This window comes from Montipora capricornis, chromosome 8 (assembly GCF_036669925.1).
Source record: "Montipora capricornis isolate CH-2021 chromosome 8, ASM3666992v2, whole genome shotgun sequence".
Classification (NCBI taxonomy): Eukaryota; Metazoa; Cnidaria; class Anthozoa; order Scleractinia; family Acroporidae; genus Montipora; species Montipora capricornis.
The window spans coordinates 40136974-40164473 of NC_090890.1; the positions used below are offsets into that span (position 1 = coordinate 40136974).

The 27500-nt window shown below is 39.9% G+C and overlaps 3 protein-coding genes and 1 long non-coding RNA gene across 4 annotated transcripts; 2 read left to right on the top strand and 2 right to left on the bottom strand.

Moving 5' to 3' along the window:
- Window positions 1-883: 883 nt before the first annotated feature.
- LOC138060064 (uncharacterized) lies at window positions 884-5028 on the top strand. The gene is made up of 4 exons (XM_068905754.1): window positions 884-1189; window positions 2006-2098; window positions 3070-3203; window positions 3696-5028. Exons 1-4 carry the CDS (start codon window positions 944-946, stop codon window positions 4174-4176), a joined length of 954 nt encoding a protein of 317 aa, XP_068761855.1. The 5' UTR covers window positions 884-943; the 3' UTR covers window positions 4177-5028.
- Window positions 5029-6787: 1759 nt separating this feature from the next.
- LOC138014013 (uncharacterized) lies at window positions 6788-9555 on the bottom strand. Its single transcript, XM_068861045.1, has 8 exons — window positions 9487-9555; window positions 8510-8542; window positions 8354-8386; window positions 8198-8230; window positions 8033-8053; window positions 7443-7517; window positions 7240-7299; window positions 6788-7026 (listed from the first exon to the last, which is right to left on the bottom strand). The coding sequence occupies exons 1-8, from the start codon at window positions 9494-9496 to the stop codon at window positions 6788-6790; spliced, it is 504 nt and encodes a 167-aa protein (XP_068717146.1). The 5' UTR covers window positions 9497-9555.
- A 10422-nt stretch (window positions 9556-19977) lies between these two features.
- Window positions 19978-26239, top strand: LOC138059935 (uncharacterized). The gene is made up of 6 exons (XM_068905594.1): window positions 19978-20410; window positions 20526-20629; window positions 22648-22862; window positions 23194-23497; window positions 24315-24407; window positions 25958-26239. The coding sequence occupies exons 1-6, from the start codon at window positions 19993-19995 to the stop codon at window positions 25997-25999; spliced, it is 1176 nt and encodes a 391-aa protein (XP_068761695.1). The 5' UTR covers window positions 19978-19992; the 3' UTR covers window positions 26000-26239.
- LOC138059936 (uncharacterized) lies at window positions 21059-24307 on the bottom strand. Its single transcript, XR_011134271.1, has 2 exons — window positions 23582-24307; window positions 21059-22897 (listed from the first exon to the last, which is right to left on the bottom strand). It is a non-coding gene; the product is annotated as an uncharacterized lncRNA (long non-coding RNA).
- Window positions 26240-27500: the final 1261 nt, after the last annotated feature.

Here is a 27500-nt window from a genome sequence, read left to right on the forward strand (position 1 = left end):
CTGTGTAATCAAAACAAGTTGGCACACGACCTGATGTAAAAAAGTCCATTGATTATGGCGAGAAATTACTTTAAAACAATTCCTCAGATGCAAAGGTTATGGGTCACAATTGTAGCGCAATTTATCTGTGATGCTTACTTGGTAGCGAGTAACTACTCAGTCCCTCCAATATTTGCCATTTGAGCAGTACACACAAGTATTACCGGCTCACATTTAGTTGTAGAACTAATAGACACTTGAATAAAGTTCCTTTGCTTTTCTTTCATTTACACTTCTCTATTTACTTATTGATTTTTGGCTGTTTTGAGCCTCAATTAACCTGTTCTGTTTCCTTGCAGGAAGAACGAAATTGCAGTTCCGCCACGGTGTCAAATCACCTTAGCTCGCTGCTGTACCCAATAAAAGTTGTGAACAAAGAGGATGCTCCGGACTGGAAAGGGGTGCCGATGATCCGCCAACTCAGAACGCAAGCCAGAATTCTCCAAAAAGCAGGTGATTTGGAAAGGCCAACCACGATGGAAGATCTTTCTGCCCAAAATCGAGGTATCCCTTGGTTAGTCTTAGCATGAAATCTGCTTTTTGCTCAATCTGTTACGGCATAGACTAAAATTAGTATTCAGTATATTGCATAAATAGCTGTACACTACAGATTGTTAAGATTCAAACAATTGTGTTAGTTCCCAGTCACACTAATTGGAGGGAAGCTTAGAGCTTCAGGAGAAATTGGCACTTAAAGTAAATTGATTAACCATTGTTTGCAAGATACATCTCTCTTGGCTGCAGTAGTTTTGACCTGAATCATTCACTTTCCCTTTGTTCTGGACAGCCCAACCTGTGTGAACCTTATTCATTTTTTGTTTTTTTGGCTTTTGTCTTTAAAAAAAGGGAGGAAGTGGTTTCCGCCGTTAGCAAGCAAAGAGAAAAGTTTGAATTGACAGGCCCGATGAAGTTCAAAGCCAAAGAATTTTGTGACCTAATAATGCTATCCTTGTACGTGTTTATTCCCCCGGCACGGGGATTGGAAATAAGGACCCTGGAAGTCCTGTCAGGGGAACAGGCTAGTAACTTTGACCCAAAGAGCTCCACTGGGAAGAATTATTTGATTGTCAAGGATAGTGGGGACATTGTCCTCCACTTTAATAACTACAAGACAAGGAAGTTTTCTGGACGAGACGAGCTGGCTCTACAGGTTAGACAATCTTCTCTTTGGTTCCAATAAATTAAGTAAGTAAATAAAGAAATCAATCAATAATAAATAAATAACTTGATTTACCAAGGGTGACACATTATAGTTGAGAACTGGTAAACTTGTGGCCCTCCCCTAAAATATATAAAACTACATGTAAGTTACAAATATTAAAAAGGGTAAAATGTAATATTCAAAGAGTGAAAATTTTATGAAATGGGAAAGCTATCAAAGCCAGCATAACCTTTCTTTATAAGATTACAATAATTCTGTTTGAAGGCAATAATACTGGTGCTAGATCTTGTATTAATAGGTAGAGAGTTCCAAAGTTTTGTGGCTGTAGCAAGAAAGGTTTTTTTCCACCTTCTGTGTCACATTTACATCTAGCGCAGGGTAAAGTTGTATCATCATAGCGTGAGGTTCTGGTTGACATGTCGCTGATATGCACTAATTATTTTATTTGTCAGGTACTCTGGGCAAGATCCATTTCAGCATAATTTTGTAGAATTAGCATAATTTATTTACATAAATCACATCACAAAAGGGTAGCCTGTTTTGGACAATTTGCCACACTCATGGTGATCTGAGATAATTGACCTGAAATTCTACTGATTGACATGGATGAAGCGCTCCATCCATAAACATTTGTTGAAATCCATCGATGTTGATTCTGTTCTCAAACTGGCTAGCTGGCAATTTATGCCAATCTCAAATTGTTAGAAATTTGTACAATGTGTGTTCAGCAATCAAAAGTGTTGACTTACCGTTTAGTTTGATGATTGACCAAACATTCAGGTAAATGCCACTAATCTTTTTCAGCCACAGGACGAGCTATGTCGACTGCTTCTGTCATACATAAAAGATTATCGGCCGCATATGGTGACCGATTCCAGTGGTAGATACCTCCTGCTGGTAAGGCTTTAATCTGGTGTTACTAACTTACCAAATGATACTCTCACTCTTGTGTAATTGAAATTTCAATTTCTGGACTTTTGGGGTGAGGAAAGTGCCTTAAATACCCCTACTTTGGCCCAGCCAAGGATGCACCCTAACCCTAACATAGAGGTATAAAGCTGTTAATCTTCTTGTTTCACCCCCAATTCGATAGCAAGGATGGCTTTTTTTTACATTTCGTCCATCTGAGGGTTGCTCACAGTCACATTTCACCCCCAATTCGATAGCAAGGATGGTTTTTTAAAACATTTCGTCCTTCTGAGGGTTGGTCACAGTCAAATTTCACCCCCAAAAGCTATTTCAGGATGTAAAATTCAGTGATAAATTCTGTGGTGGGGTGTTTTTTTTGGGCACATTTACCCTTGCAGGGTGTGGTAATTTTAAAATTTACCCCTTGTTAGGTATTTTCATGTCCCAAGTGGGGTTTTTGCACCTAATTTCACACCTTTTGGGGGTGATTTCAAGTGAAACCACATTTCAGTGAGGTGTTTTGTTGTGAAAAGTACACCCCTATCAAGGTTCACGGTTGTGATTAGGAACCCTAGTGGGGTGTTTTTGACTGAAAACCACATCTCTCTGGGGTGAGTGGATTTGCAAAATTAACCCTTGCGTGATATGAAATCAACCCAATTGGGGTGATTTTTTGTGATCCTGGACACTTGTGGGGTGATTTCAAGAGAAACAACACCTCTCTGGGATATTTTTTTCCAACAGATTCACCCCTGTGAGGGTGTTTTTTTTAGAAAAATCACCCTGCTTGTTTTTTGAGTATTCATTCTTTTTTCCACCCTAACATGTATGTGTATGTTTTGCACACACGTGAGTGGCATTGGCAAGGATCTCTATAAGAAAAAGGTCTCAAAAATGAAAAAAAAACAACAAAACAAAACACAACCAATGCAAATGCACTACCCTTTTTTTTACTCCAGAACAAGAATGGTGATCACTTCACTGCTGCCTCCTTTTCTGCCCACTTGAAGAGCGTGCTATATGGCCTTACGGGAAAGTTGGCTTCCATAAACATACTCAGAAGTTCCTTTATCACTTGGGCGTACGACAAATCGTGAGTTATTCTTAGTAATTCAGAGGGCACTTTTAGTCTTAAAATTAGGGAAGTTGAGTCAAGAGGTCAATATATTCTTTGACTCACATGAAACAGCTTAAAAACATAGGATTCCAATAATTTATTTTTCATCAATCAGTCCTATGCACTAGAATACTTGGTTTGCATCCGTGCGAAGAGATGGCTGGTAGTTTGCTCAAGCTAATTGAATCCCATGTCCATGTTTGTTTGTTAAGTCTCTGACCTAAACAAAGTGTTTGTAAGTAGGCCACTTTCAGAATTATGCAAGAGCATTGATTGCTTATATTTTCTCTTGGGACCATTGTCAGTCTCAGGTGAAACTGGAAACAGTTATTATGCAATTCTTGGAGGGCAAACAGAGTGTTTTTCAGTCTTTGGTCAACTACCCTACAATAATTTCAGTTCTCTCATTCCCCCCTCGAGTGTAATATTACATATCATGACTCAGACATTGTTCTATGATTTTAACAGGGACTGTACGGACTCTCTCAAGGCTTCGCTAGCATCTGCGCTCAGGCATTCGCGAAAACAAGCGCAACATACATACGATCGCCGCACAGCAAATCAGAAGAAACGAATGGCGGTCGACTTAGCCAGAGATTACGCAGAGGGCCGTCTGGATGAAGGGGAAACTGCAACCGATGGGGAACCAGAAGAGGGTGATGAGACAGTCAACAGGGGCGATTTCGTCGCCGTTGTATCAGAGGAAAGCACCTATCTGAAGCCGGTGGTTTACATTGGCCAGGTCAAGTCCATAAGACAAAAAGAGGCGACGCTGTTATATTACAAACACATAGGCACCAACTTATATAAGCTTGAACTCTCGGTCGAAGAGTGGAAGGAAGACATTGACAGCCTTGTTCCTGTGGAATTGCAAGGCTCCAAAAAGCGAGGAGGTGTCTACAGACTCATGACTTCCACACGCACCATCCACAAGGCAGTGAAAGGGTAACTGTCTGTGCAGTCTTTCAGTCAAGCTCCAAACGGCGAAAAACCGTCTGATTTCCAAAAAAACAGTTTCACTTCTCTAAGTCCAGAATCAATTCACAAAAGCTTCCACCCCACAATTTTTTCCTCTTGTGAACAGCATGAGAGCTTGACTGAAGGGTGCATGTTTTCAAACAAGAGGGCCTAGCAGAATAAGAATTAACTTAGTTGAAGCAAAATTGGTTGTCCCAGTTTCCCAAATTCAAGTGAATGACAGGCTGATTTTATACGTAGCCTTAGTAACTTGAAATAACATCACCTCCATCATTTGAGCCAGTAATTGCTTTATTGAGCCAGTTAAATTGACAGCACATATACAAAACAAATGCAAATGTTTATTCTTACTTGGAACAACGGCAATGGGCCATTTTACAGTTGTTTGCTCAGTGACCTGGCCTATGAATGGCTGCGAGGCTGCCGGTGACCTTGAATCGATACAGACCTAACTGCTTTTATCATGTAAATTGTGTTGTTGTGATTCAAATTAGTCTACATTAACATGAGAAAAGCACAAAGGTTTGTATCAAAACAGGGTCACTGGCAGCCTCGCTTCCATTCTAAAGCCAGGCAGCTTAGCTACAACTGTAGAATGGTCTATATTTTGCATGAAGTGAAAATGAAAAATCTTTGCATAATTATCTACAATGGCCACAGATGCTTGGCCTTGCAATGGAAGCATGAAATTTCCAGTTTTGAACCGTGCAAACGAGAGCCCATTGGCTCACAAGTTTTGTTTCAAGCTTGAGTGTTCATACACTCTGTTCAGTGATTAGGAAGCATATGAAATATATTAAATAAACAGTGGTTGAGACCATAAGGTCTTTGTTGTCATGTATTCTTTTTAATTGACCAAATGCATAAATGGCGACCAAAAATGCATTCTTTTGTTTATGTGCTAATGAGACTCACTAGCCTCGCTCTCAAGCAACATTTCTTTTGTATTTTGTCCATGCAATCGAGGCTACTAAGGCTAAATAGCACATAAACAAAAGAAAATTTTTTGGCTGCCATTTATGCATTCGGTCTATGAACCGATTCAAAACTTTCTGACACACAGAGCAGGGCTGCAATCAAAGGACTTCATTCTCGATAACAAATAAAACAGGGCAATAAATACTCAGATACTCGCTGATCGATAACTAATTTTACTCTATAAAAGTTATTGTATGTACAGATACCAAACATGAGAGATATCATGCAAGGTAGAAATCTTACTGAGAGACTTAATGGCTTTTTGGCTTTATTCCACATATGCACAAACAAATGAAACGAAAGTAATATCACCACAGTTTCAATTATTAGGAGAAAGGCAAGAGATAAGAAACTTAATACTTGTGTCCTGTAACTATGGTAACAGGTATTTCTGAGCAAGAAAAAAAAAATTCCTCACCTTAATATTGTGAGGAATGATAATTTTCAATAATTAGCTTTCTAGTTGTTCTGACACACAGAGCAGGGCTGCAATCAAAGGACTTCATTCTCGATAACAAATAAAACAGGGCAATAAATACTCAGATACTCGCTGATCGATAACTAATTTTACTCTATAAAAGTTATTGTATGTAGAGATACCAAACATGAGAGATATCATGCAAGGTTGAAATCTTAATGAGAGACTTGATGGCTTTTTTGGTTTTATTCCACATATGAACAAACAAATGAAATAAGAAACTTAATACTTGTGTCCTGTAACTATGGTAACAGGAATTTCTGAGCAAGAAAAAAAACCTCACCTTAATATTGTGAGGAATGATAATTTTCAATAATTAGCTTTCTAGTTGTTGCTTTGGGAAGGTTAATTCTGAATGAAGAGTGCTTCATGTGTTTTTCACAGACACTAGCAGTTGAATAATGTTGTTCACACCTTAATGATACTGTACATTCAAGGTGGATGCCTTACAGGACCCTGTTTTACACAAGAAAGTCCATGTTATCAACAGGAAATTTGGATTGATTGTTTCAGTTGCCTAAATTTCTTGTCATTTATCTAAATGGAAAATAGGCTGTTCTGTTCCCGAAATTCAAACATCCTCACAATAGATAAGGATTCATGAGTTCCCAATGAAAGGCTAACAAGTATTAGTGGTTTTGGTTCCTTCCTAAAAAGGTGTGTCTCTCCTGGCAGGCCATAAATAATATTTACAATAATAATAATATTTATTCTAATTAACAATTATTGCAATATAAGTAAATGAAGAAAGACAGAAAGACATTGGCTGGCTAGAATTATTTATCGGTTGTTTTCAATCTAATCAAGGATGATGACGATAATAATGTCTTTATTCATCTACTTGTATACTTTAACAATAACACAACAATAATAATCAATATCTATAAAAAGTAAAGGGAGGAGTCAAGCACTGTTACAGTCAAGCTATGCAGTTGCATGTTTGCAGTGATGCATTTTGGGAAAAAATCTAAATGTAGAGCTGAAATATGTTTCTGCATGAACTAAGAAATTCAGAACTCTCAGTCTGAAGAATAAACAGTACAGCGGACAGAGCTTGACTGTAACGTGACAAGGTCTCTTTACTTATAATTATAGATATTGATTACTCTCCCCCGAATAAAATTCATCAACCCTCTCCCATTCCCCCTGCCCCGATGGCCGCCCGCGCCTCTTCCTGTACGAAAAATCCTGCCACGTGCTGTACCGCGCATGACGCCTCTATATCCCCCCCTTGCCCCCCGATTTCCGCCCTACCGCGAATTCCACCCCTAGCCCCCCGACTTCCCCCCCTCCCGCTATCTACATGTTTTGGTTTGGTGGGGCACTGAGCCCTGATGTGCCCCTGTCCCCCACATCGCCAGCACCCTGAAAAAGAGAGAAAAAAGAATAGCCGTTGTATTGGCATGTAAAATGTTAATTGTGAACCGTTATCAGGTCACTGACCGTCGGCTGGTTCACTTTGCAAGTGAAGCTATGATCTTCGCAGTTAACTTGTAATGTTGAGATGATATCTGAAATAGATCCTAGCTTCACTTGATAAGTAGTCATGTGTAAATATAAAGAATATTCTATGCTTACTTGTGTACGGGTGTGGCTCCTTGGGGGGAACCTTTGTTGGGTCCTTTCCATCAGCCTTTTCTAGAAAACAGGAGTGATATAATTTCTTGCAGACTGTAGTTAAGCAAGTCAAACAGAAGTTGGCATTGTCACTGTTACGATGAAAAGCAAATGACAAATGATAGTAACTAGTTCAGTAATGTAATAAGGAAATGAATTTGTACCATTTTCTTTTTCTGGGATTCTGGTGTCACTCAAGGGTTGCGTCATCCCCTCCTGAGGGGACAACTCTTTGTGTGCTGTTTATAGAACAAATAAAACAGTTTACAAAAAGCAAGAAAGGAATGATGTTATTGTCTTCATTACATGGACTTTATTGCACATGCTTTATCCAGGCAAGGTTATCGCACACAGAGAAAGAATTGTATGGCATGACGTTCTCTCCCCATAACGAGGCACTTCAAAGAGGCCAATAAAAGCCTGTGCATTCAAAATTAATGCATCTGATTTTCCATCATGAATAATAAACCTATTTTTTGGACACCAGGTTTGTAGTAGGTTCAAATTTGTCAACTATGCCATAAATGGCAGTTTCCCCACTATCTAGTATACATTGCAGAATATCATCATGAGATATAGTGAAATGATGGTCCCCAATTTTAACAATTGAAATAGTTTCAGAAGATGTACCTTTGCATTGCTGGAAGAATAATAAATTACAATATTATATTAACGAGGCACTTCAATGCCAGTTCAGTCAAACGCACATGACAAGAAACATTGTTACTTCTAATATCAAGATCAAAGGGCTTACATGTAGCATCTGGTGGTGGTTCTAGTAAACAAAGAAAAAAGATTGATATTATTAGTATAATTACATGGAATGAACAGACTTTCTTCCAGTCACACAAGCATAAATTATTTAATTATTAGTCGTACTAATCAAATTGTGTTTGGAACATTTTCAAAGGTCACATACCAACTGGCATGATTGGTTGCTGGTGACTTTTCTCTGGAAGTAATGAGAAAGGAAAAGTTAGCTTTTCTCATAGATTATTTAATTATTGGTCGTACTAATGAAATGTCAAGGTAAGAGGCCCTCAAAGTGTTTAGAACATTTTCAAAGCTCACATACCAACTGAACAGGTCGGTTGCTGGTCACTTTTCTCTGGAAATAATGAGAAAGGAAAAGTTAGCTTTTCTCATAGATTATTTAATTATTGGTCGTACTAATCAAATGTCAAGGTAAGAGGCCTTCAAAGTGTTTGGAAATTTTTCAAAAATCACATACCAACTGACATAACTGCTTGCTGGTCACTTGTGTCTGGAAGTAATGAGAAAGGAAAAGTTAGCTTTTCACATCCTTGACTAAAGGCAATTCAAAGTTATTGTAAATGTGCATCAAATTATTTATAGACATCATTGGAGAATGTTTTGTTTCCTTGTGTTAAGTTTTTAGAGAATTTTACTGTTCACAGCTTGCAAATCACTCTTCACAAATAGCAAATGGTAATCCCCGATTTCGTATTTGAAATAGAAAAGCATTTAAATACCAGATAAAGGCGGTTCTGACATGGCTGTTTTGTTGCCATGGTAACCTGCTGGGTCAAGTCAATGACTACATCTGGTTGAGCGATTATTGCAGAACCCCAGGCCTTTAGTATCACAAGACAACAGCATTAGAGGGTTACTTTCGTCATAAATAAGACATTCATTCTCTTACTGATTTGCTGATTTGAGCCACCTTAAAGTTGTCGTTAATGAGGCCCTACCAGGGAGGGGCTGGGGCGTGTCGTTGATTCATTAAAACAATTGCTTCTGTTCCCTTGAACCCAAAATTACTTTTTGATCCCTTCAATTGTATGAAGTTCCCTTGTTCCCTGAGATATGTTGTCGTCCTTCTCCGCGTCCCCAGTTCCCCAGTTCAAATAAGCTTCGTCAGTGAAACCACTGGCAAGGCGATAATGTGCCCCAAAAAGGCCAGTCATTTGCGTTTTCTCTCACTTGGAGATCATTCAGATTGAAATTATTATTAAAATCAGCTCAAGTACACGCAATAGCGCGTTCTATCGAGTGGCAAAGGTGGGAGATTTGGAAATGTACTGGAATGAACGAAGAAGTCTCACCGCCTTCAGAGGTACTACTGTTCGACAACGTGCCAAATCGTGTCGCTCACTTGACCGAATCTAACGAACAGTTTACGGTGGGAAAAGACAGGAAAGAAAGAAACCACATTAAGAGCATTTTAGCTACAGTTTTCTTACTTACTAGATTCCATCTTTTGGATGTTCGCACTTCCCTCTAGCTATATAATGGCGCTGTGTTTTGAAAATTCCGCTGCCTGTCGTTTCCTCCAATCGCATCCCTCGTACACAGGCTCCTTGCATTTCGGTCGATCGGTCGATCGCGATGTTTCTCGGCTTTGACTTCCGACAGGCTCCGGGAAATGTCGGAGATAATCTTCGGCTGTTTGGGAGAGAGGTTTTTGTGTCGGAATCGAAATTTCTGTTTTTTCCACAAAAAACTCGCTTTCGTGCCTCGTCCAAGGCCTTGCAACGAACAAACCATTTCCCAGGCATCCCCTCCCCGAGGAATAAAGAGTAATGGCTGACCCAGCGTGTTTAAAGAGGCTTTTGAGAGAAACCTTGATTCAGATGAAGATCGATGAAGGTATTTTCATATCAACTGCATTCGTGTGGCTCTTAACTTCAGCTCAATCTGGCTGCTAAGAGAAAATGCCATTCCTTCGCGGGATTTTAGGCTAAATAGAGTCGAGTGCATCTTGTTGTACTTATTTGTAAAGCTTCGCGCGTGCCGCAATTGCTACGCCATCCAAGCTTTCCCTTTTATTTTAATTGGTTTTTACTTTAGCGAAAGTTCATTATTACACTTTTCCGTTTCTTGGCGAAAGGAACTTGCTTGTCTTATGAGTACATTTGTAATGTTTTTCCCGCGAAACCGGCCCGTTTTCCCAATATCAACACAGCTGACAAGAACCCTAAAACAATTTAGCTTGGCATTTATGCTTAACAGTACAGTCTGGCATAAGCTAGGAGTTAAGGGCCATATTTCATTGCATATCATAGTTTGCTGTCGTTAATTCCGAAATTTAGTCGACCAATGGCCGCTGTGACGTTGAATGTAGTATTTAAGTCGAGCGCAATGTTTGGACAACTTTGAAAGCTTACTGCGAGCTTAACCAGTGGGCTTACAATGGCTCAATGACTGCTCGGAGTCTGGTCAGGAGCTCTTGACGTCATAGACACAGTGTCGACCTTGAAATCTTTTAAATAAGAGCCGTTAATTCCGAAATTTAGTCGACCAATGGCCGCTGTGACGTTGATTGTTTAGTATTTAAGTCGAGCGCAATGTTTGGACAACTTTGAAAGCTTACTGCGAGCTTAACCAGTGGGCTTACAATGGCTCAATGACTGCTCGGAGTCTGGTCAGGAGCTCTTGACGTCATAGACACAGTGTCGACCTTGAAATCTTTTAAATAAGAGCCGTTAATTCCGAAATTTACTCGACCAATGGCCACTGTGACGTTGATTGTTTAGTATTTAAGTCGAGCGCAATGTTTGGACAACTTTGAAAGCTTACTGCGAGCTTAACCAGTGGGCTTACAATGGCTCAATGACTGCTCGGAGTCTGGTCAGGAGCTCTTGACGTCATAGACACAGTGTCGACCTTGAAATCTTTTAAATAAGAGCCGTTAATTCCGAAATTTAGTCGACCAATGGCCGCTGTGACGTTGAATGTAGTATTTAAGTCGAGCGCAATGTTTGGACAACTTTGAAAGCTTACTGCGAGCTTAACCAGTGGGCTTACAATGGCTCAATGACTGCTCGGAGTCTGGTCAGGAGCTCTTGACGTCATAGACACAGTGTCGACCTTGAAATCTTTTAAATAAGAGCCGTTAATTCCGAAATTTAGTCGACCAATGGCCGCTGTGACGTTGATTGTTTAGTATTTAAGTCGAGCGCAATGTTTGGACAACTTTGAAAGCTTACTGCGAGCTTAACCAGTGGGCTTACAATGGCTCAATGACTGCTCGGAGTCTGGTCAGGAGCTCTTGACGTCATAGACACAGTGTCGACCTTGAAATCTTTTAAATAAGAGCCGTTAATTCCGAAATTTACTCGACCAATGGCCGCTGTGACGTTGATTGTTTAGTATTTAAGTCGAGCGCAATGTTTGGACAACTTTGAAAGCTTACTGCGAGCTTAACCAGTGGGCTTACAATGGCTCAATGACTGCTCGGAGTCTGGTCAGGAGCTCTTGACGTCATAGACACAGTGTCGACCTTGAAATCTTTTAAATAAGAGCCGTTAATTCCGAAATTTACTCGACCAATGGCCGCTGTGACGTTGATTTTAGTATTTAAGTCGAGCGCAATGTTTGGACAACTTTGAAAGCTTACTGCGAGCTTAACCAGTGGGCTTACAATGGCTCAATGACTGCTCGGAGTCTGGTCAGGAGCTCTTGACGTCATAGACACAGTGTCGACCTTGAAATCTTTTAAATAAGAGCCGTTAATTCCGAAATTTAGTCGACCAATGGCCGCTGTGACGTTGAATGTAGTATTTAAGTCGAGCGCAATGTTTGGACAACTTTGAAAGCTTACTGCGAGCTTAACCAGTGGGCTTACAATGGCTCAATGACTGCTCGGAGTCTGGTCAGGAGCTCTTGACGTCATAGACACAGTGTCGACCTTGAAATCTTTTAAATAAGAGCCGTTAATTCCGAAATTTAGTCGACCAATGGCCGCTGTGACGTTGATTGTTTAGTATTTAAGTCGAGCGCAATGTTTGGACAACTTTGAAAGCTTACTGCGAGCTTAACCAGTGGGCTTACAATGGCTCAATGACTGCTCGGAGTCTGGTCAGGAGCTCTTGACGTCATAGACACAGTGTCGACCTTGAAATCTTTTAAATAAGAGCCGTTAATTCCGAAATTTACTCGACCAATGGCCGCTGTGACGTTGAATGTAGTATTTAAGTCGAGCGCAATGTTTGGACAACTTTGAAAGCTTACTGCGAGCTTAACCAGTGGGCTTACAATGGCTCAATGACTGCTCGGAGTCTGGTCAGGAGCTCTTGACGTCATAGACACAGTGTCGACCTTGAAATCTTTTAAATAAGAGCCGTTAATTCCGAAATTTAGTCGACCAATGGCCGCTGTGACGTTGATTGTTTAGTATTTAAGTCGAGCGCAATGTTTGGACAACTTTGAAAGCTTACTGCGAGCTTAACCAGTGGGCTTACAATGGCTCAATGACTGCTCGGAGTCTGGTCAGGAGCTCTTGACGTCATAGACACAGTGTCGACCTTGAAATCTTTTAAATAAGAGCCGTTAATTCCGAAATTTACTCGACCAATGGCCACTGTGACGTTGATTGTTTAGTATTTAAGTCGAGCGCAATGTTTGGACAACTTTGAAAGCTTACTGCGAGCTTAACCAGTGGGCTTACAATGGCTCAATGACTGCTCGGAGTCTGGTCAGGAGCTCTTGACGTCATAGACACAGTGTCGACCTTGAAATCTTTTAAATAAGAGCCGTTAATTCCGAAATTTACTCGACCAATGGCCGCTGTGACGTTGAATGTAGTATTTAAGTCGAGCGCAATGTTTGGACAACTTTGAAAGCTTACTGCGAGCTTAACCAGTGGGCTTACAATGGCTCAATGACTGCTCGGACTCTGGTCAGGAGCTCTTGACGTCATAGACACAGTGTCGACCTTGAAATCTTTTAAATAAGAGCCGTTAATTCCGAAATTTACTCGACCAATGGCCACTGTGACGTTGATTGTTTAGTATTTAAGTCGAGCGCAATGTTTGGACAACTTTGAAAGCTTACTGCGAGCTTAACCAGTGGGCTTACAATGGCTCAATGACTGCTCGGAGTCTGGTCAGGAGCTCTTGACGTCATAGACACAGTGTCGACCTTGAAATCTTTTAAATAAGAGCCGTTAATTCCGAAATTTACTCGACCAATGGCCGCTGTGACGTTGAATGTAGTATTTAAGTCGAGCGCAATGTTTGGACAACTTTGAAAGCTTACTGCGAGCTTAACCAGTGGGCTTACAATGGCTCAATGACTGCTCGGAGTCTGGTCAGGAGCTCTTGACGTCATAGACACAGTGTCGACCTTGAAATCTTTTAAATAAGAGCCGTTAATTCCGAAATTTACTCGACCAATGGCCGCTGTGACGTTGATTGTTTAGTATTTAAGTCGAGCGCAATGTTTGGACAACTTTGAAAGCTTACTGCGAGCTTAACCAGTGGGCTTACAATGGCTCAATGACTGCTCGGAGTCTGGTCAGGAGCTCTTGACGTCATAGACACAGTGTCGACCTTGAAATCTTTTAAATAAGAGCCGTTAATTCCGAAATTTACTCGACCAATGGCCGCTGTGACGTTGAATGTAGTATTTAAGTCGAGCGCAATGTTTGGACAACTTTGAAAGCTTACTGCGAGCTTAACCAGTGGGCTTACAATGGCTCAATGACTGCTCGGAGTCTGGTCAGGAGCTCTTGACGTCATAGACACAGTGTCGACCTTGAAATCTTTTAAATAAGAGCCGTTAATTCCGAAATTTACTCGACCAATGGCCACTGTGACGTTGATTGTTTAGTATTTAAGTCGAGCGCAATGTTTGGACAACTTTGAAAGCTTACTGCGAGCTTAACCAGTGGGCTTACAATGGCTCAATGACTGCTCGGAGTCTGGTCAGGAGCTCTTGACGTCATAGACACAGTGTCGACCTTGAAATCTTTTAAATAAGAGCCGTTAATTCCGAAATTTAGTCGACCAATGGCCGCTGTGACGTTGATTGTTTAGTATTTAAGTCGAGCGCAATGTTTGGACAACTTTGAAAGCTTACTGCGAGCTTAACCAGTGGGCTTACAATGGCTCAATGACTGCTCGGAGTCTGGTCAGGAGCTCTTGACGTCATAGACACAGTGTCGACCTTGAAATCTTTTAAATAAGAGCCGTTAATTCCGAAATTTAGTCGACCAATGGCCGCTGTGACGTTGATTGTTTAGTTTAGTACAAGCGTTTAAGACTAATCTTTTGTCGTGCAGTTTTCCCTCATCCTTTTCCTGGGCTTGGGACCAGCAAGACTGGTTATTAACTAACCAGCTCGGCGGATTTAAAAACTGGTGCCAAATTATTGCCTTTTTGAATAGCTCTGAGCAAAACAGCTCTTGTTTCACCTGTGAAACCTTTTCTTGTTCTGCACACAGGAATTTTTTTTTCTGATATATTTTGAAAGATTACCTCTTTCAATACATCTGAGCAAATCAGCTCTTTTTTCACCTATCAAACTCGTTTGAGTCTCCAGATAGGAATTTTTGGTACCAGCAAATCTACTGGTACTACACCGACCAAATTTGTGGCCGGAATTTCTGATATTTGTCTATCTGTGAAGTCATTGCAAGTATCTGCAGTTTTTTCACTTTAACTATTGATGAGTTTAATGAATTCTATTCTTATTTTTGAGGCACCTCAAGACTACCAATTGAAAGCAGTCCAGATGTAAAACCTTCAAAGTACGGATTAAAACCCGTCAATGCTTAGACGGCCAGTGCAGCAATTGCATGCTCGGCATCTCTGAGTGTCGGAGGGCATGATTGAAGGGCCAGTTTCATTCGTTGCAACTGATCATCAGAGAAGATCTTGTTCCAGTAGCGAGGGTCTTCAGTGTAGCAAACCATCAATTCCTCGTTTGCCCTTATGTATCTGTTGGATTTAATCCAAACTTCCCCATTTCGTTTCGCAAACTTACAGTTCACACGATCAGCTATAATCTTGGCAAACTTAGATCTCACCAAGGCTAATGGGAACGCACCGTCATTACAAATACGACCAAGTCCTGTCTCAAATTCGTTTTCTGCGCCGTCTACGTCAACAGTGGCACCTTCTCCCTGGACAGTGATGAGATATTCACCTTGTCTGTGCGGATGGAAACGACGCACTGGCGCTGTGGGTGCGTAAGCACAGACAAACGTGTCTGGTTGAATTGGCTTTACTGTAAACAAGCCATCACCGGTTGATTGACCACCTATTCCAATGCATCTACTACGCCTTACTTGCAAATGACCTTCTGCCGTATGCACAGGAGTGTAATGGCTCCTTGTACAGTTTTTGTCAATGTCAATGAAGAATCCATACACCGGACTTCTGGCACTGCGATATTGGGCAACATGATCTCTTGCCTTCGATCTCGTGAAAGAAAATACTTTCTGCTTCATTGCTCGCTCGTGCCACGGAAGGAGACCACTGATTGTGCCATCTTGGCTCATATACAAGTCTGGGTATCCTTTATTCCGCAAACGGTCAACATTCACCGCGGCAAATGGCGACAAAATCACATCGTCAGATGTGTCAACCTCAATTCCAATCACGTGATTCCTAGTCAAACCACAGTACAAAGGACCAATCTGATTTTCTCTTGCTACGCGTTGAAGTTTAAGCATTCCTTTGTCCTGGCAAAATCGTGTGAAGACGTGGGAATTTCCACTTAAAACTAGCAAGGCATTTAAACTGAGGTAAAAGGGACTAGCTACAGTTGCCAGTCTGGGATCAAAAGGAGACATCAAGACTGCCTTTTCATGTGCATCAAGGCCATCACATTTCTGGATTATAGCATCAAGAATGCGTAACTCGTGCTGTGAAGGACTCGTCAGAAATTTAAACCAAAATTCTTTCAAGGGCCTTCCGTAGTGATCTTTTGGCTCAAGTTTCCCAATTCGGGGAAGCTCATAGTGGAAATGCGCGCTGCCCTTACGAACGAAAAGATCTAGAAAGAACTGCATACCTAGCAGAGACGAATGCCCTTTAAACTGGTGGAGAACCTGGTTCGTCGCTTCGTCTCTTACGTAATGAACAGCAAACAGTTCCGGCGCATCAATTCGGTTTAATCTGGTGTACGTTGCGTTTTCGAGGGGTCTATCAGAAGAAGGATTCACTCCCAAAATAATGCCATCACCATCATTTACCACAACAGACTCGATGTTTATGGGCGCAGACAAAAGGAGATTTCTTCCAGCTGGAACAGAGTTCTCATACGCGCTTTGATCGAGAAATGTGTTGTGTAACTTGTCACTAACATTGCATTCATGGTGAATCTTATCTGGGACATTATCTAACGCATTCCTTACATCCTTGTTGGCAAGATGACTCACAGGTTCATTCGAAAACGCCAGAATTGGAAAACGGGCGAGATTACGATGAACAAGCATAGCCTCCTGCATGGAAGTCGACGATATCCCAACATTAACTTCTTCGTCTAAAATCTCGGTTAATCTTGGCCTTTTACTTTGTGGGTTTTCGTCATCGTCATCTTCTTCTGGCAAGCTTGGGAATGTCTTCAGTGCTTCACAGAGCACTTTCCCCACTTCTGCGGTTTGTTGTAAAGACAGCTGAAATTTTTGCTGTATAGCGAACCGCAACTTTTGGATAACCTATTTCAAGATAAATAACATGTTTTTAAGGGAGATGACTGGATAGGTATTCCAGAGAGAATGTATGCTAAATTTTGAGGGATAATAACTGAACTTAGAACTGCCATCATAAATTGAATTATATTAATATTTTTAACGCGAAATAATAACCATAGCAATGCAATGACGTAAATGTATACACATTTCAAATGCTCATACCTCTGGCTCAGCTATTTCCGCATTGTCCTCTTCATCAATTTCTCGGACATATCGCGATAGCTGAGCAGCCTCGTCATCTGAAAACCTTATGACACCATCAGGACACATTCCAGCATTAAAACTGCAGCCATTGAAATATTGTAACATAAACCTGGCTTTTTCAAGATTGTTTTGGTAAGCGCGGAGATTCTGTACCAGGTATCTCAGGTGTCTATTTGGTGGGTTGTTTCCCCGAGCTTGGTCATCACGAACTTGACTTTCCTGAGAAGCAGGTAGTGGTCCGTCGTTCAAGTCATTGGCCCTTGGCCTATTCCTGCCCCTCAACTTGCTCTGAACGCGCCGGGTACGCCGTTGAACAACCCTTCTCCTGAGTTGATTCTGACCACTCGTGGATGCTTCTTGACTAATTTCTGCATCATAAGCAGGACCGTGATTAGCCTGATCTTCTCCCACACGGTCAGCCTCAGGGATTAAATGATCATCTTCATGACTCGATTGACCATGTTCATAAGCAGGACCGTGATTGGCCTGATCTTCTCCCATACGGTCAGCCTCAGGGATTAAATGATCATCTTCATGACTCGATTGACCATGTTCACTACCTACATTGACAGAGACGCATCCATTAAGACAGAAAAAAAAAAGATCAATGTACTATCAAGGTTTCTTATTCTTAGTTTATATTTAACACCTCCAAGCCTCTTCTCGGGGGCACTTAAACTAGTTAGGCCTGGCCACAAATATCACGATGTTTTTACTTTACAAGCTCTCGAGATATTAGATAATCGCGAGATAATTTCCCCTTTCTTGTTCATCCGAGCCAGCAACCGAACTACCCAGCGCCCAAATTGACCAGCGGAATTACTTTTCAATAATGTATCCCACACTTACGATAGATGCCAGTTTCAAAATGGAGGATAGAGCGACTTTCATATGACCTTGAAAAATAACGAAAAACAGAACGTAAACAAAAATGCAAAGCATTTCATTGGCTCATCGAACAAAAACAAACGAGCGCGAATTTTCATTGGCTGAGCGAACGCGGATGCAAACAACGTCATTTCTCCATGGAACTTTCTGGAAGGTTAGGCTTTGACGTCATTCGAAATGCAGTAATGTGATTGGCCAATCGAACTGTTTACTGCCCATATTAGGAGTTTCCTTGGCGGGAATAAGGAGAAGCTTTGTTTTAATCTTGCCAAACATTGGTTCGTGAAACAAATAGCGAACACTTTGTCAAGGTCATACGACAGTCGCACTATGGATAATGAGACCCTAGAAAACCGTCAACTCAACAAGAGATATTGGGAAATATATAGGGCAGTCCGTGAGATATTACTAAGGGCATTTTACGAGATACTAAAAGCTTTTGCCCACAATTTGCGGAAACATATTTGGGCGGTTTTTTGCGAAAGTTGTGAACAGGACTAAGACCAGTTCGCCAGTGACCTTGTTCCTCGCGAAACTTAAATAACATTTTACCAAGCTCGTATTCTATTCTGTTTTGACTACTGTAGTGAATTGTGGGACAATCACAGATCTATTTTTCTCAAGCAACATATTTGTCCAAAGACCTCTAACTGAGACTGCCAAGAAAGGCAATTAGTTAGTGTGGTGAGGTACTTGTCTAAGAAGTCAGTATTTCTTTCGTTTAAATAAAGTTTGGAAAAGCCAATACAATAATGCTTTTCATACTTGCTTTGTGTGGTTACACCCTTTTATTTATAAAACCGTTGAAGCGAAACTTTAGATTGAAAGTTCACTTTTGCAGTTGCTTTGAAAGGAGGAAAAATTGGCCATTCTCTACTTTATCATTCCTCATAATACACTTAATGTTTGTTTGGCCCCCAAATTTTGCATAAAGAATTGTTTTGAAATACACGAACGAGCAATTGTTAATAAGACCAGTCAATTTGGTTTTCCACATCAGAGTTGTTCTATAAAACTGCGGTCAAATTAGTTGTAGTTACAATTCTCTTTTCAATTCTCTTTTGATGATACGTCGATGTCCAGGAAACCAACACTTTAGCATACCAACGAACGATCTTGAAAGAACAATTTAAATTCGAACGTAAACCCAAAGTCGGGGAGATTTCATTTGTGCTTCTACAGTAACATCAAGTCAATACTAAGATATGACCATACCTTGCATTACTCCAGAGGTGGCAGGCAAGCTGTTTACAGGCGAGGAAGTATTTGAACTTCTTTCCTCTTGTGGTGTAATTCCTGCACTAACAGCAATTTCCCGAATAGTCATCGTGCAGTTTTCAACAACCGTTTGAATATTCGGTGGTAAATTCGACAATGAAGATAATACGTCTTCATTGCTCATAAGTTGAAGGATTAATCGCTTTGGAATATTAACGTAATCCTCCATTGCACCGATATTTGCAAAACGTCCGTTAAATACGTCGGTTGGAAATCTCTCGGAAAAGACTGGTAATTAAATATGAATGGCGGGAAGTTGTGCGTTCGACTGGGACTTCCGGATCTAGATCTTCGGATTTCCAATCGAACGCAAAATCTGAAATCGGATTTTGTCGTAGATTTCACCATTTGGAAATTTATGTTAGGAAGGGTTTTAATGAGTGAAAACCGCCACAACTTTTGCTTTCGAATGGAAATACGAGGACCCAAATTCAGGATTTCCCAATCAAACGCACCCTTATTGGGTAACATTAACATCTAAAAAGAAAAGAAGTTATAAAGTCATGCGATAACAGCTTTGTAACGAATATCTAAGACTTTTAAAACTCTCCATTACAAGGACTTTCATGTACCATAACGTGTACACTGAACAGAAAGTGTCGTATTTGAGTATGTCTCTGAGAAATTAAAAACACCAATGCATTGAGGTAGGCGGGCTTGGTACCTTTGAAAAACAGTAATCGCTGCGTTTCTTCTTTTCCCGCCAAACAGGGCGGTTATATGAAAGTATGAAGTTATGCAATAATGAATAAATAAAGTGTGACACAGTGTCGGTGTGTGTGATCTCGCAGCTCGCAAAGCATTTTTCTCGCACCAGTAAATCATTTCTTCCATATCATCATTGAGGACGCCAACAGATCACTCGCTTGGGTATTTTTTTTGTTGAAATCACCTTTTCCGCAATGGAACACCAAATGCCTTGCTCCTCCAGTGCTGCAGATAACTCGTCAGTTCATCTAATCGAAATCGTGGACGATTTCCCGGTATTACCCGTCCCGCCCGAACAAGAAAACTTGGAAGAACCACTCGTTGACTGCTATACTTCGAAGGAACAAGAAGCGACCAACGTGAGCCTAACCCGATCCGAAGATGAACACGACGTCAGTGAGGGTGAAATTCACGCGGAATCTACCCCGAATTCAGCACCAGGAGGGAACAAGCGCAAAACCCCTTATTCCGTCAAATTCGATGAGCTACCCGAGACAGTCCGAAAATTCTTGGCTTCCGTAAAGAAATTCTTTACCCAGACAGTTAACTTTGAAAGAGAGAAAGCACCGGTGGCCCTTTCCACTTACGACAAGGCTCAAGAGAGAATGCTTTGTAAGTATCTTTGGTTTTTTTTGGCTTTAATTTCCACGTTTACATTAAGTGATGACCGATATTTGGGTGACGCTACAAGTCTAGTTAACAACCACTCTTTTTTTATTCTTTGCAGGCTTTCTGGGTTACGTTAAAAATACGTTAGGACGTGATGCAGAAATTTTACCAGAGTGCTTTTTGAGAACTCCCTTGATCGAAGGTTACGTTGAATTTCTAAAGGTGAGAGAGATTCTTTACATGCTTTCGTAAATTAAGTTTTGACACCTTTGTGGAAACGCCTAAGTGAACCACCCAACACTCACGGCCGGGGACTGAAAACCACATCAATGGCCACCATTTTGTTTAATTAGAGCGTTGTAGAAAAAGGCTCCAAATTAACGAAAACATCCAATTGCAATTTTTATCAATTAAGATCACAAAATTTACTCCCACTTTAACTGAAATCGCAAAAATCGTCGCGCCTGCATTGTGTTGCCAGCGGTTTAGTAAAAAATGCGAGCCCGTAATACTTGTGTGTAAAGAAACTGCTGAAAATGGCGAACATTGGAGGGACTGAGGAGTTACTCGCTACACAAGTAACCATCACAGATAAATTGCGCTACAATTGTGACCCATAACTTTTGCATCGGAGGTATTGTTTTAAAGTAATTTCTCGCCATAAATCAATGGACTTTTTACATCAGGTCGTGTGTCAACTTGTTTTGATTACACAGGGGCTCACCCTCGGGGTAAAAACCTGTGAAACTCACAAAGGATGGAACCCTTAGGAAAACAAAAGAGCAGAAAACATCAAACAATAACCTAATCCTACCACGAGCTAACAAAACCCAAAAAAGTTTCTCAGGTTTTAACACAGAGGTAATCCCCATTGCTGACAGGTATGATTAAAATATTCTTGGCCATTCACAACCAAATCAGGTCCAAGACTTATCAAAGAAAGAATAATAGTATGGTCAACAATGTGTTATCTTTTTACCAATCTGCTGTTGAAACTTGCTTTATGCTGATAATAATCTGAAATCTCTTTTCAATGCTGCCTTTATCAAATTAAAGATAAATTATAAATAGCTAGCTGTTAAAAAGTCAACTTTGCATGGTAAGAAGTCAATAATAATATTGTTTTTGATAAAAAAAAACTTGAACGGGCGTTCTCTGGTTAAAACACATAAACAATTGCTGCAAACTTTCGACCACTAGAGCTGAGGTCTTCAACGGGCAAAATGATGAATGACATGAAAATTTGGAGAAAATATAAAAATAAAATTCATAACAATAATTGTTATCATTTTTATCTCACTATATATTCTCCCAATTTTCACTTCATTCATCATTTTGCCCGTTGAAGACCTCAGCTCTAGTGGTTGAAAGCTTGAAGTAAAAATTTGGAGAATATATAAAAATGAAAATGATAACAATGATTGTTATCATTTTTAACTCACTATATGTTCTCCCAATTTTCACTTCATTCATCATTTTGCCCGTTGAAGACCTCAGCTCTAGTGGTGGAAAGCTTGCAGCAATGTTTTTTTTTTTTTATCTATAGAATGCTTATTCAAGTTTTTTATAATTACTCATCTGGCTGAGTTCCTTCAATTTTTTCAGTATTGTTTTTATTATTAGTAATATGACTTCATACTTTTTCTGAAAGAAAGAAATTACCAACAAATTGGAAAATTTTTGTATCACTGATTTATTGCTTGGTTGGTGAAATTTTGACTTTCAAGCTTGATCACTTTCACCCAGAGGCTCTTGCCTTTGATGAATTTCTGCTACATGTCAGTGATAAATATTCTGATAATATAACTTTTTACCTATCTGCTGATGGTAAAAAATTGCCTTACCAACAGAGTTTAAAGGGTTCCATCCTCCGTGAGTTGAATGTATACACTAGCTGTCCCTGTGTAATCAAAACAAGTTGGCACACGACCTGATGTAAAAAAGTCCATTGATTTATGGCGAGAAATTACTTTAAAACAATTCCTCAGATGCAAAGGTTATGGGTCACAATTGTAGCGCAATTTATCTGTGATGCTTACTTGTGTAGCGAGTAACTACTCAGTCCCTCCAATATTTGCCATTTTGAGCAGTACACACAAGTATTACAGGCTCACATTTAGTTGTAGAACTAATAGACACTTGAATAAAGTTCCTTTGCTTTTCTTTCATTTACACTTCTCTATTTACTTATTGATTTTGGCTGTTTTGAGCCTCAATTAACCTGTTCTGTTTCCTTGCAGGAAGAACGAAATTGCAGTTCAGCCACGGTGTCAAATCACCTTAGCTCGCTGCTGTACCCAATAAAATTTGTGAACAAAGAGGATGCTCCTGACTTCAAAGGGGTGCCGATTATCCGCCAACTCAGAACGCAAGCCAGAATTCTCCAAAAAGCAGGTGATTTGGAAAGGCCAACCACGATGGAAGATCTTTCTGCCCAAAATCGCTGGATCCCTTGGTTAGTCTTAGCATGAAATCTGCTTTTTGCTCACTCTGTGACGGCATAGACTAAAATTAGTATTCAGTATATTGCATAACTAGCTGTACACTACAGATTGTTAAGATTCAAACAATTGTGTTAGTTCCCAGTCACACTAATTTGAGGGAAGCTTAGAGCTTCAGGAGAAATTGGCACTTAAAGTAAATTGATTAACCATTGTTTGCAAGATACATCTCTCTTGGCTGCAGTAGTTTTGACCTGAATCATTCACTTTCCCTTTGTTCTGGACAGCCCAACCTGTGTGAACCTTATTCATTTTTTGTTTTTTGGCTTTTGTCTTTAAAAAAAGGGAGGAAGTGGTTTCCGCCGTTAGCAAGCAAAGAGAAAAGTTTGAATTGACAGGCCCGATGAAGTTCAAAGCCAAAGAATTTTGTGACCTAATAATGCTATCCTTGTACGTGTTTATTCCCCCGGCACGGGGATTGGAAATAAGGACCCTGGAAGTCCTGTCAGGGGAACAGGCTAGTAACTTTGACCCAAAGAGCTCCACTGGGAAGAATTATTTGATTGTCAAGGATAGTGGGGACATTGTCCTCCACTTTAATAACTACAAGACAAGGAAGTTTTCTGGACGAGACGAGCTGGCTCTACAGGTTAGACAATCTTCTCTTTGGTTCCAATAAATTAAGTAAGTAAATAAAGAAATCAATCAATAATAAATAAATAACTTGATTTACCAAGGGTGACACATTATAGTTGAGAACTGGTAAACTTGTGGCCCTCCCCTAAAATATATAAAACTACATGTAAGTTACAAATATTAAAAAGGGTAAAATGTAATATTCAAAGAGTGAAAATTTTATGAAATGGGAAAGCTATCAAAGCCAGCATAACCTTTCTTTATAAGATTACAATAATTCTGTTTGAAGGCAATAATACTGGTGCTAGATCTTGTATTAATAGGTAGAGAGTTCCAAAGTTTTGTGGCTGTAGCAAGAAAGGTTTTTTCCACCTTCTGTGTCACATTTACATCTAGCGCAGGGTAAAGTTGTATCATCATAGCGTGAGGTTCTGGTTGACATGTCGCTGATATGCACTAATTATTTTATTTGTCAGGTACTCTGGGCAAGATCCATTTCAGCATAATTTTGTAGAATAAGCATAATTTATTTACATCAATCTCATCACAAAAGGGTAGCCTGTTTTGGGACAATTTGCCACACTCATGGTGATCTGAGATAATTGACCTGAAATTTCTACTGATTGACATGGATGAAGCGCTCCATCCATAAACATTTGTTGAAATCCATCGATGTTGATTCTGTTCTCAAACTGGCTAGCTGGCAATTTATGCCAATCTCAAATTGTTAGAAATTTGTACAATGTGTGTTCAGCAATCAAAAGTGTTGACTTACCGTTTAGTTTGATGATTGACCAAACATTCAGGTAAATGCCACTAATCTTTTTCAGCCACAGGACGAGCTATGTCGACTGCTTCTGTCATACATAAAAGATTATCGGCCGCATATGGTGACCGATTCCAGTGGTAGATACCTCCTGCTGGTAAGGCTTTAATCTGGTGTTACTAACTTACCAAATGATACTCTCACATCTTGTGTAATTGAAATTTCAATTTCTGGACTTTTGGGGTGAGGAAAGTGCCTTAAATACCCCTACTTTGGCCCAGCCAAGGATGCACCCTAACCCTAACCCTAACCTCTTAGCTTAAGGAACACTAATGACTTACAAAAGTTTAAAAAAGACCTTAAAACACATTTATTTAGAGTAGCTTTTTCAGAGCATTAATTGATCAAGCGTTTTAGATTATTTTACATATTATTACTATACATTCCAATTGTTGTAAATAGCGCCTTAGAGTATTTATAGTTTTAGGCGCTCTATAAATTTTAGTTATTATCATTATTATTATTATTAAGGAGAATTTAATAAATTATTGTGTTGTAACAAGATGCACATTTTTGTGTGACGTAATAAATTGCCATGGCAACAAAAGAGCCATCTGAAAACACCCTATATTTTGTCTTTAAGCGCGTATATCTCAGAAACGAACAAGGTGACCCCCATTTTTATTGCAGAAAAGTGATTAGCAAGCTAAGATAAAACCCTCTGGGAAGCTTAAAAACATTCTCTGGAGCGGATTCAGAGCAACCTAAAAAATTTTTTAAACTTTGCGGAGAGTTAATAATCACTCTCCGGTAATATAAAATGGGGGTCACCGAGTTTGGTTTTGAGATATACGCGCTTAAAGACAAAACATAGGGTGTATTTAGATGGCTCTTTTGTTGCCATGGTAAGCTATCACGACATTAATTAACGCTATTCAGTCCTTCTAAATAGTACAGTCTGTTGAAAGTGGTAAAACTGGTTTGAGCCTCCTTGCTCATAGAAAACGATCCAAGCGCTTTTCTAGACAATTTTAGAAGCCTGAAAAATTTCGCGGCACTTAGTATGGAATTTTTGTTTTTGACATTTTTATGAATTATTTATTTATATTCACATTCTCCGCTTTCCGGAGTTGGTCTGGAGCAATATCTCTTGGCACGCGGGTACGTTTTTCGTTTTAACGACAAAGTAAAGGTTCTAACTGAAATGAAATAAAAGAATGATAGCAGCACTTAATTCAACGACTGAGACAATTTTCATTGAAAAGCCCGGCAAAATTCAGGCCCATAATGGAATATGAGTCCATGGGGTAAGCCCAGCTTTAGCTTCGAAAAGGGTCCAGACGGAAACCCAATTCACATCTCAGCCCAGTATACTAGCGTACAGTGTCATCAATAGAATGGAAAGTAAGAAAGCGAATCTTTGTTCCAACGACAATCGTTTGAAAGTTATTTTTAGATTGGGTTCATGTTGCGAATATTATTTTTATCTGTTGTGCCCAAGACGGTGGTATCCACTTAAGCTATCGTCCTTGAAGAAACCAGGCAGTATAAGACACAGAACCTAGATCTTAAATAACTTCCATCAGAGTAGAGCAGAATGCGGGAGGGGTGGACCTGCTTTCTTACATCATATGTTTGATGGAATACATGATAAGGATAAATGGTTTGATTGTTCGAAAACATTGTGCTGTTCTTTTCATTTTTCAGATTTTTCCAGAAAAACCCAGACTACCGAAAGCTGTTCCCTGAATTCAAAGATGTGGATCTGTTGGAAATTGAGAAGACCAGCGCCTTGCATGGTCACGCGAAACGTGTGATGAAAGCTGTGGAGAACGCTGTGAGCTCCATGGACGATGCATTTGGCTTTGCTGCCTACCTGGAGGGACTAGGCAGAAGGCATAAGTCCCGCGCATTAAAACCAATATATCTCGATGTAAGAAAGACTGATTGCATTTACTGAAATAGTTTCTGACTGTTCCCAAAATTGATAAAAATGGGGCTTCCTCTTACTCTTTCAATTGATTATCTCTATAGGCAATGCAGGAATCACTGATGAGTACTTTAAAAGAGTTATTAAATCACCAGTGGACACATGAAACAGAGGAGGCCTGGAATAAACTTTTCCTTTTCATTTCTAGTACTATGGTTAAGGGGTTGCAGTCACCGTGAGCAGCTTAGCCTGTGAGCCTCGACACTTTCAGTTTCTTATTTTAAAAAATACTCACATGATACCTTCACTGAATTTTTAGTGTGACCCAATAAGAATAATTAATATCAGTAAAATAGACCTATTGACGCCAGAATGGTGTTCCTAAGCATAGGCAGACATAAGCTATTTATTTAACAGCGTTTCAGCCAGTAGACAATGAAATATGCGAGAGATAAACTCCTCAAAGACACAAGAAGATAACATAATAACAAATAATGAGAAATAATCTCACACAAAGCAAATTTCCAGATGTAAAGATTTACAAAATCCTGTGTAACAATAATGTTTTCTACCCATTGCAGTACCGCTTGAATTTAGACATATTCGCAAGCTTCATCGTGAAACCACACCATTTAAATGAATATCAAAAATTCCTTCCCTGTATACAGTGGCTTCGATCGTGTCCCCCCATAGTTTATCCGCGCATTGTGGTTGTTCACGAGAATAAACAGCATTTGAGACTACAGTCTGTCTGTATGTCAATTTATACCAAATTGAATGGGGGGAATACAATTGGAAAACAATTGGCCAGATATTTCCAAAGCCGAAAGACGAAATGGGCAAAGAAGAAATTCGAGATCTCGTGTATGACATTCCCTGTGCAGTATGTAGCAAGAATTACGTCGGAGAAACGCAAAGAAAATTTACAACTAGAAAAGGCGAGCATCAAAAGGCCGTCGCACGGCTACAAAAAGAAAAAGCAGAACTTGCGGACCACGTTATAAAAACGAATCATGACATCGCGTGGAATGAGGCCACTATTCTTAGAACTAACAATAACTGGCGACAAAGGAAAATTCTTGAGGCTTGGGAAATAAACTGTGCTAAAGACCCCCTCAACCGAGACGATGGAGCACTACTCCCCAAGGAGTATTTGCATTTGACTATTGCAGTACACTAACTTTAGAATTTTAATTAGCGTTTTAGTTTATATCTTAGCTTTCGTGTAAATTTTATCTTTCACTTTCCCTGATGAAGGTTGTTGAATACAACCGAAACGTCGGAAAACGTTTTTATTGTACATAATTTATATTTCAAACA

What these genes read in the sequence shown, in the direction of transcription:
- LOC138060064 (XM_068905754.1), top strand. Translation starts at nt 944, where the DNA reads ATGAAGTTCAAAGCCAAAGAATTTTGTGACCTAATAATGCTATCCTTG. An exon ending in GTGGTAGATACCTCCTGCTG is followed by an intron (nt 2,099 to 3,069) that starts GTAAGGCTTTAA and finishes TTTTTACTCCAG; the next exon opens with AACAAGAATGGTGATCACTT. An exon ending in ACTTGGGCGTACGACAAATC is followed by an intron (nt 3,204 to 3,695) that starts GTGAGTTATTCT and finishes TGATTTTAACAG; the next exon opens with GGACTGTACGGACTCTCTCA.
- LOC138014013 (XM_068861045.1), bottom strand. An exon ending in GCAACCAATCATGCCAGTTG is followed by an intron (nt 8,054 to 8,197) that starts GTATGTGACCTT and finishes TTTGTTTACTAG; the next exon opens with AACCACCACCAGATGCTACA. An exon ending in ACCACCACCAGATGCTACAT is followed by an intron (nt 7,518 to 8,032) that starts GTAAGCCCTTTG and finishes TTCTATAAACAG; the next exon opens with CACACAAAGAGTTGTCCCCT.
- LOC138059935 (XM_068905594.1), top strand. Translation starts at nt 19,993, where the DNA reads ATGGAACACCAAATGCCTTGCTCCTCCAGTGCTGCAGATAACTCGTCA. An exon ending in GTTACGTTGAATTTCTAAAG is followed by an intron (nt 20,630 to 22,647) that starts GTGAGAGAGATT and finishes GTTTCCTTGCAG; the next exon opens with GAAGAACGAAATTGCAGTTC. An exon ending in CAAAATCGCTGGATCCCTTG is followed by an intron (nt 22,863 to 23,193) that starts GTTAGTCTTAGC and finishes CTTTAAAAAAAG; the next exon opens with GGAGGAAGTGGTTTCCGCCG.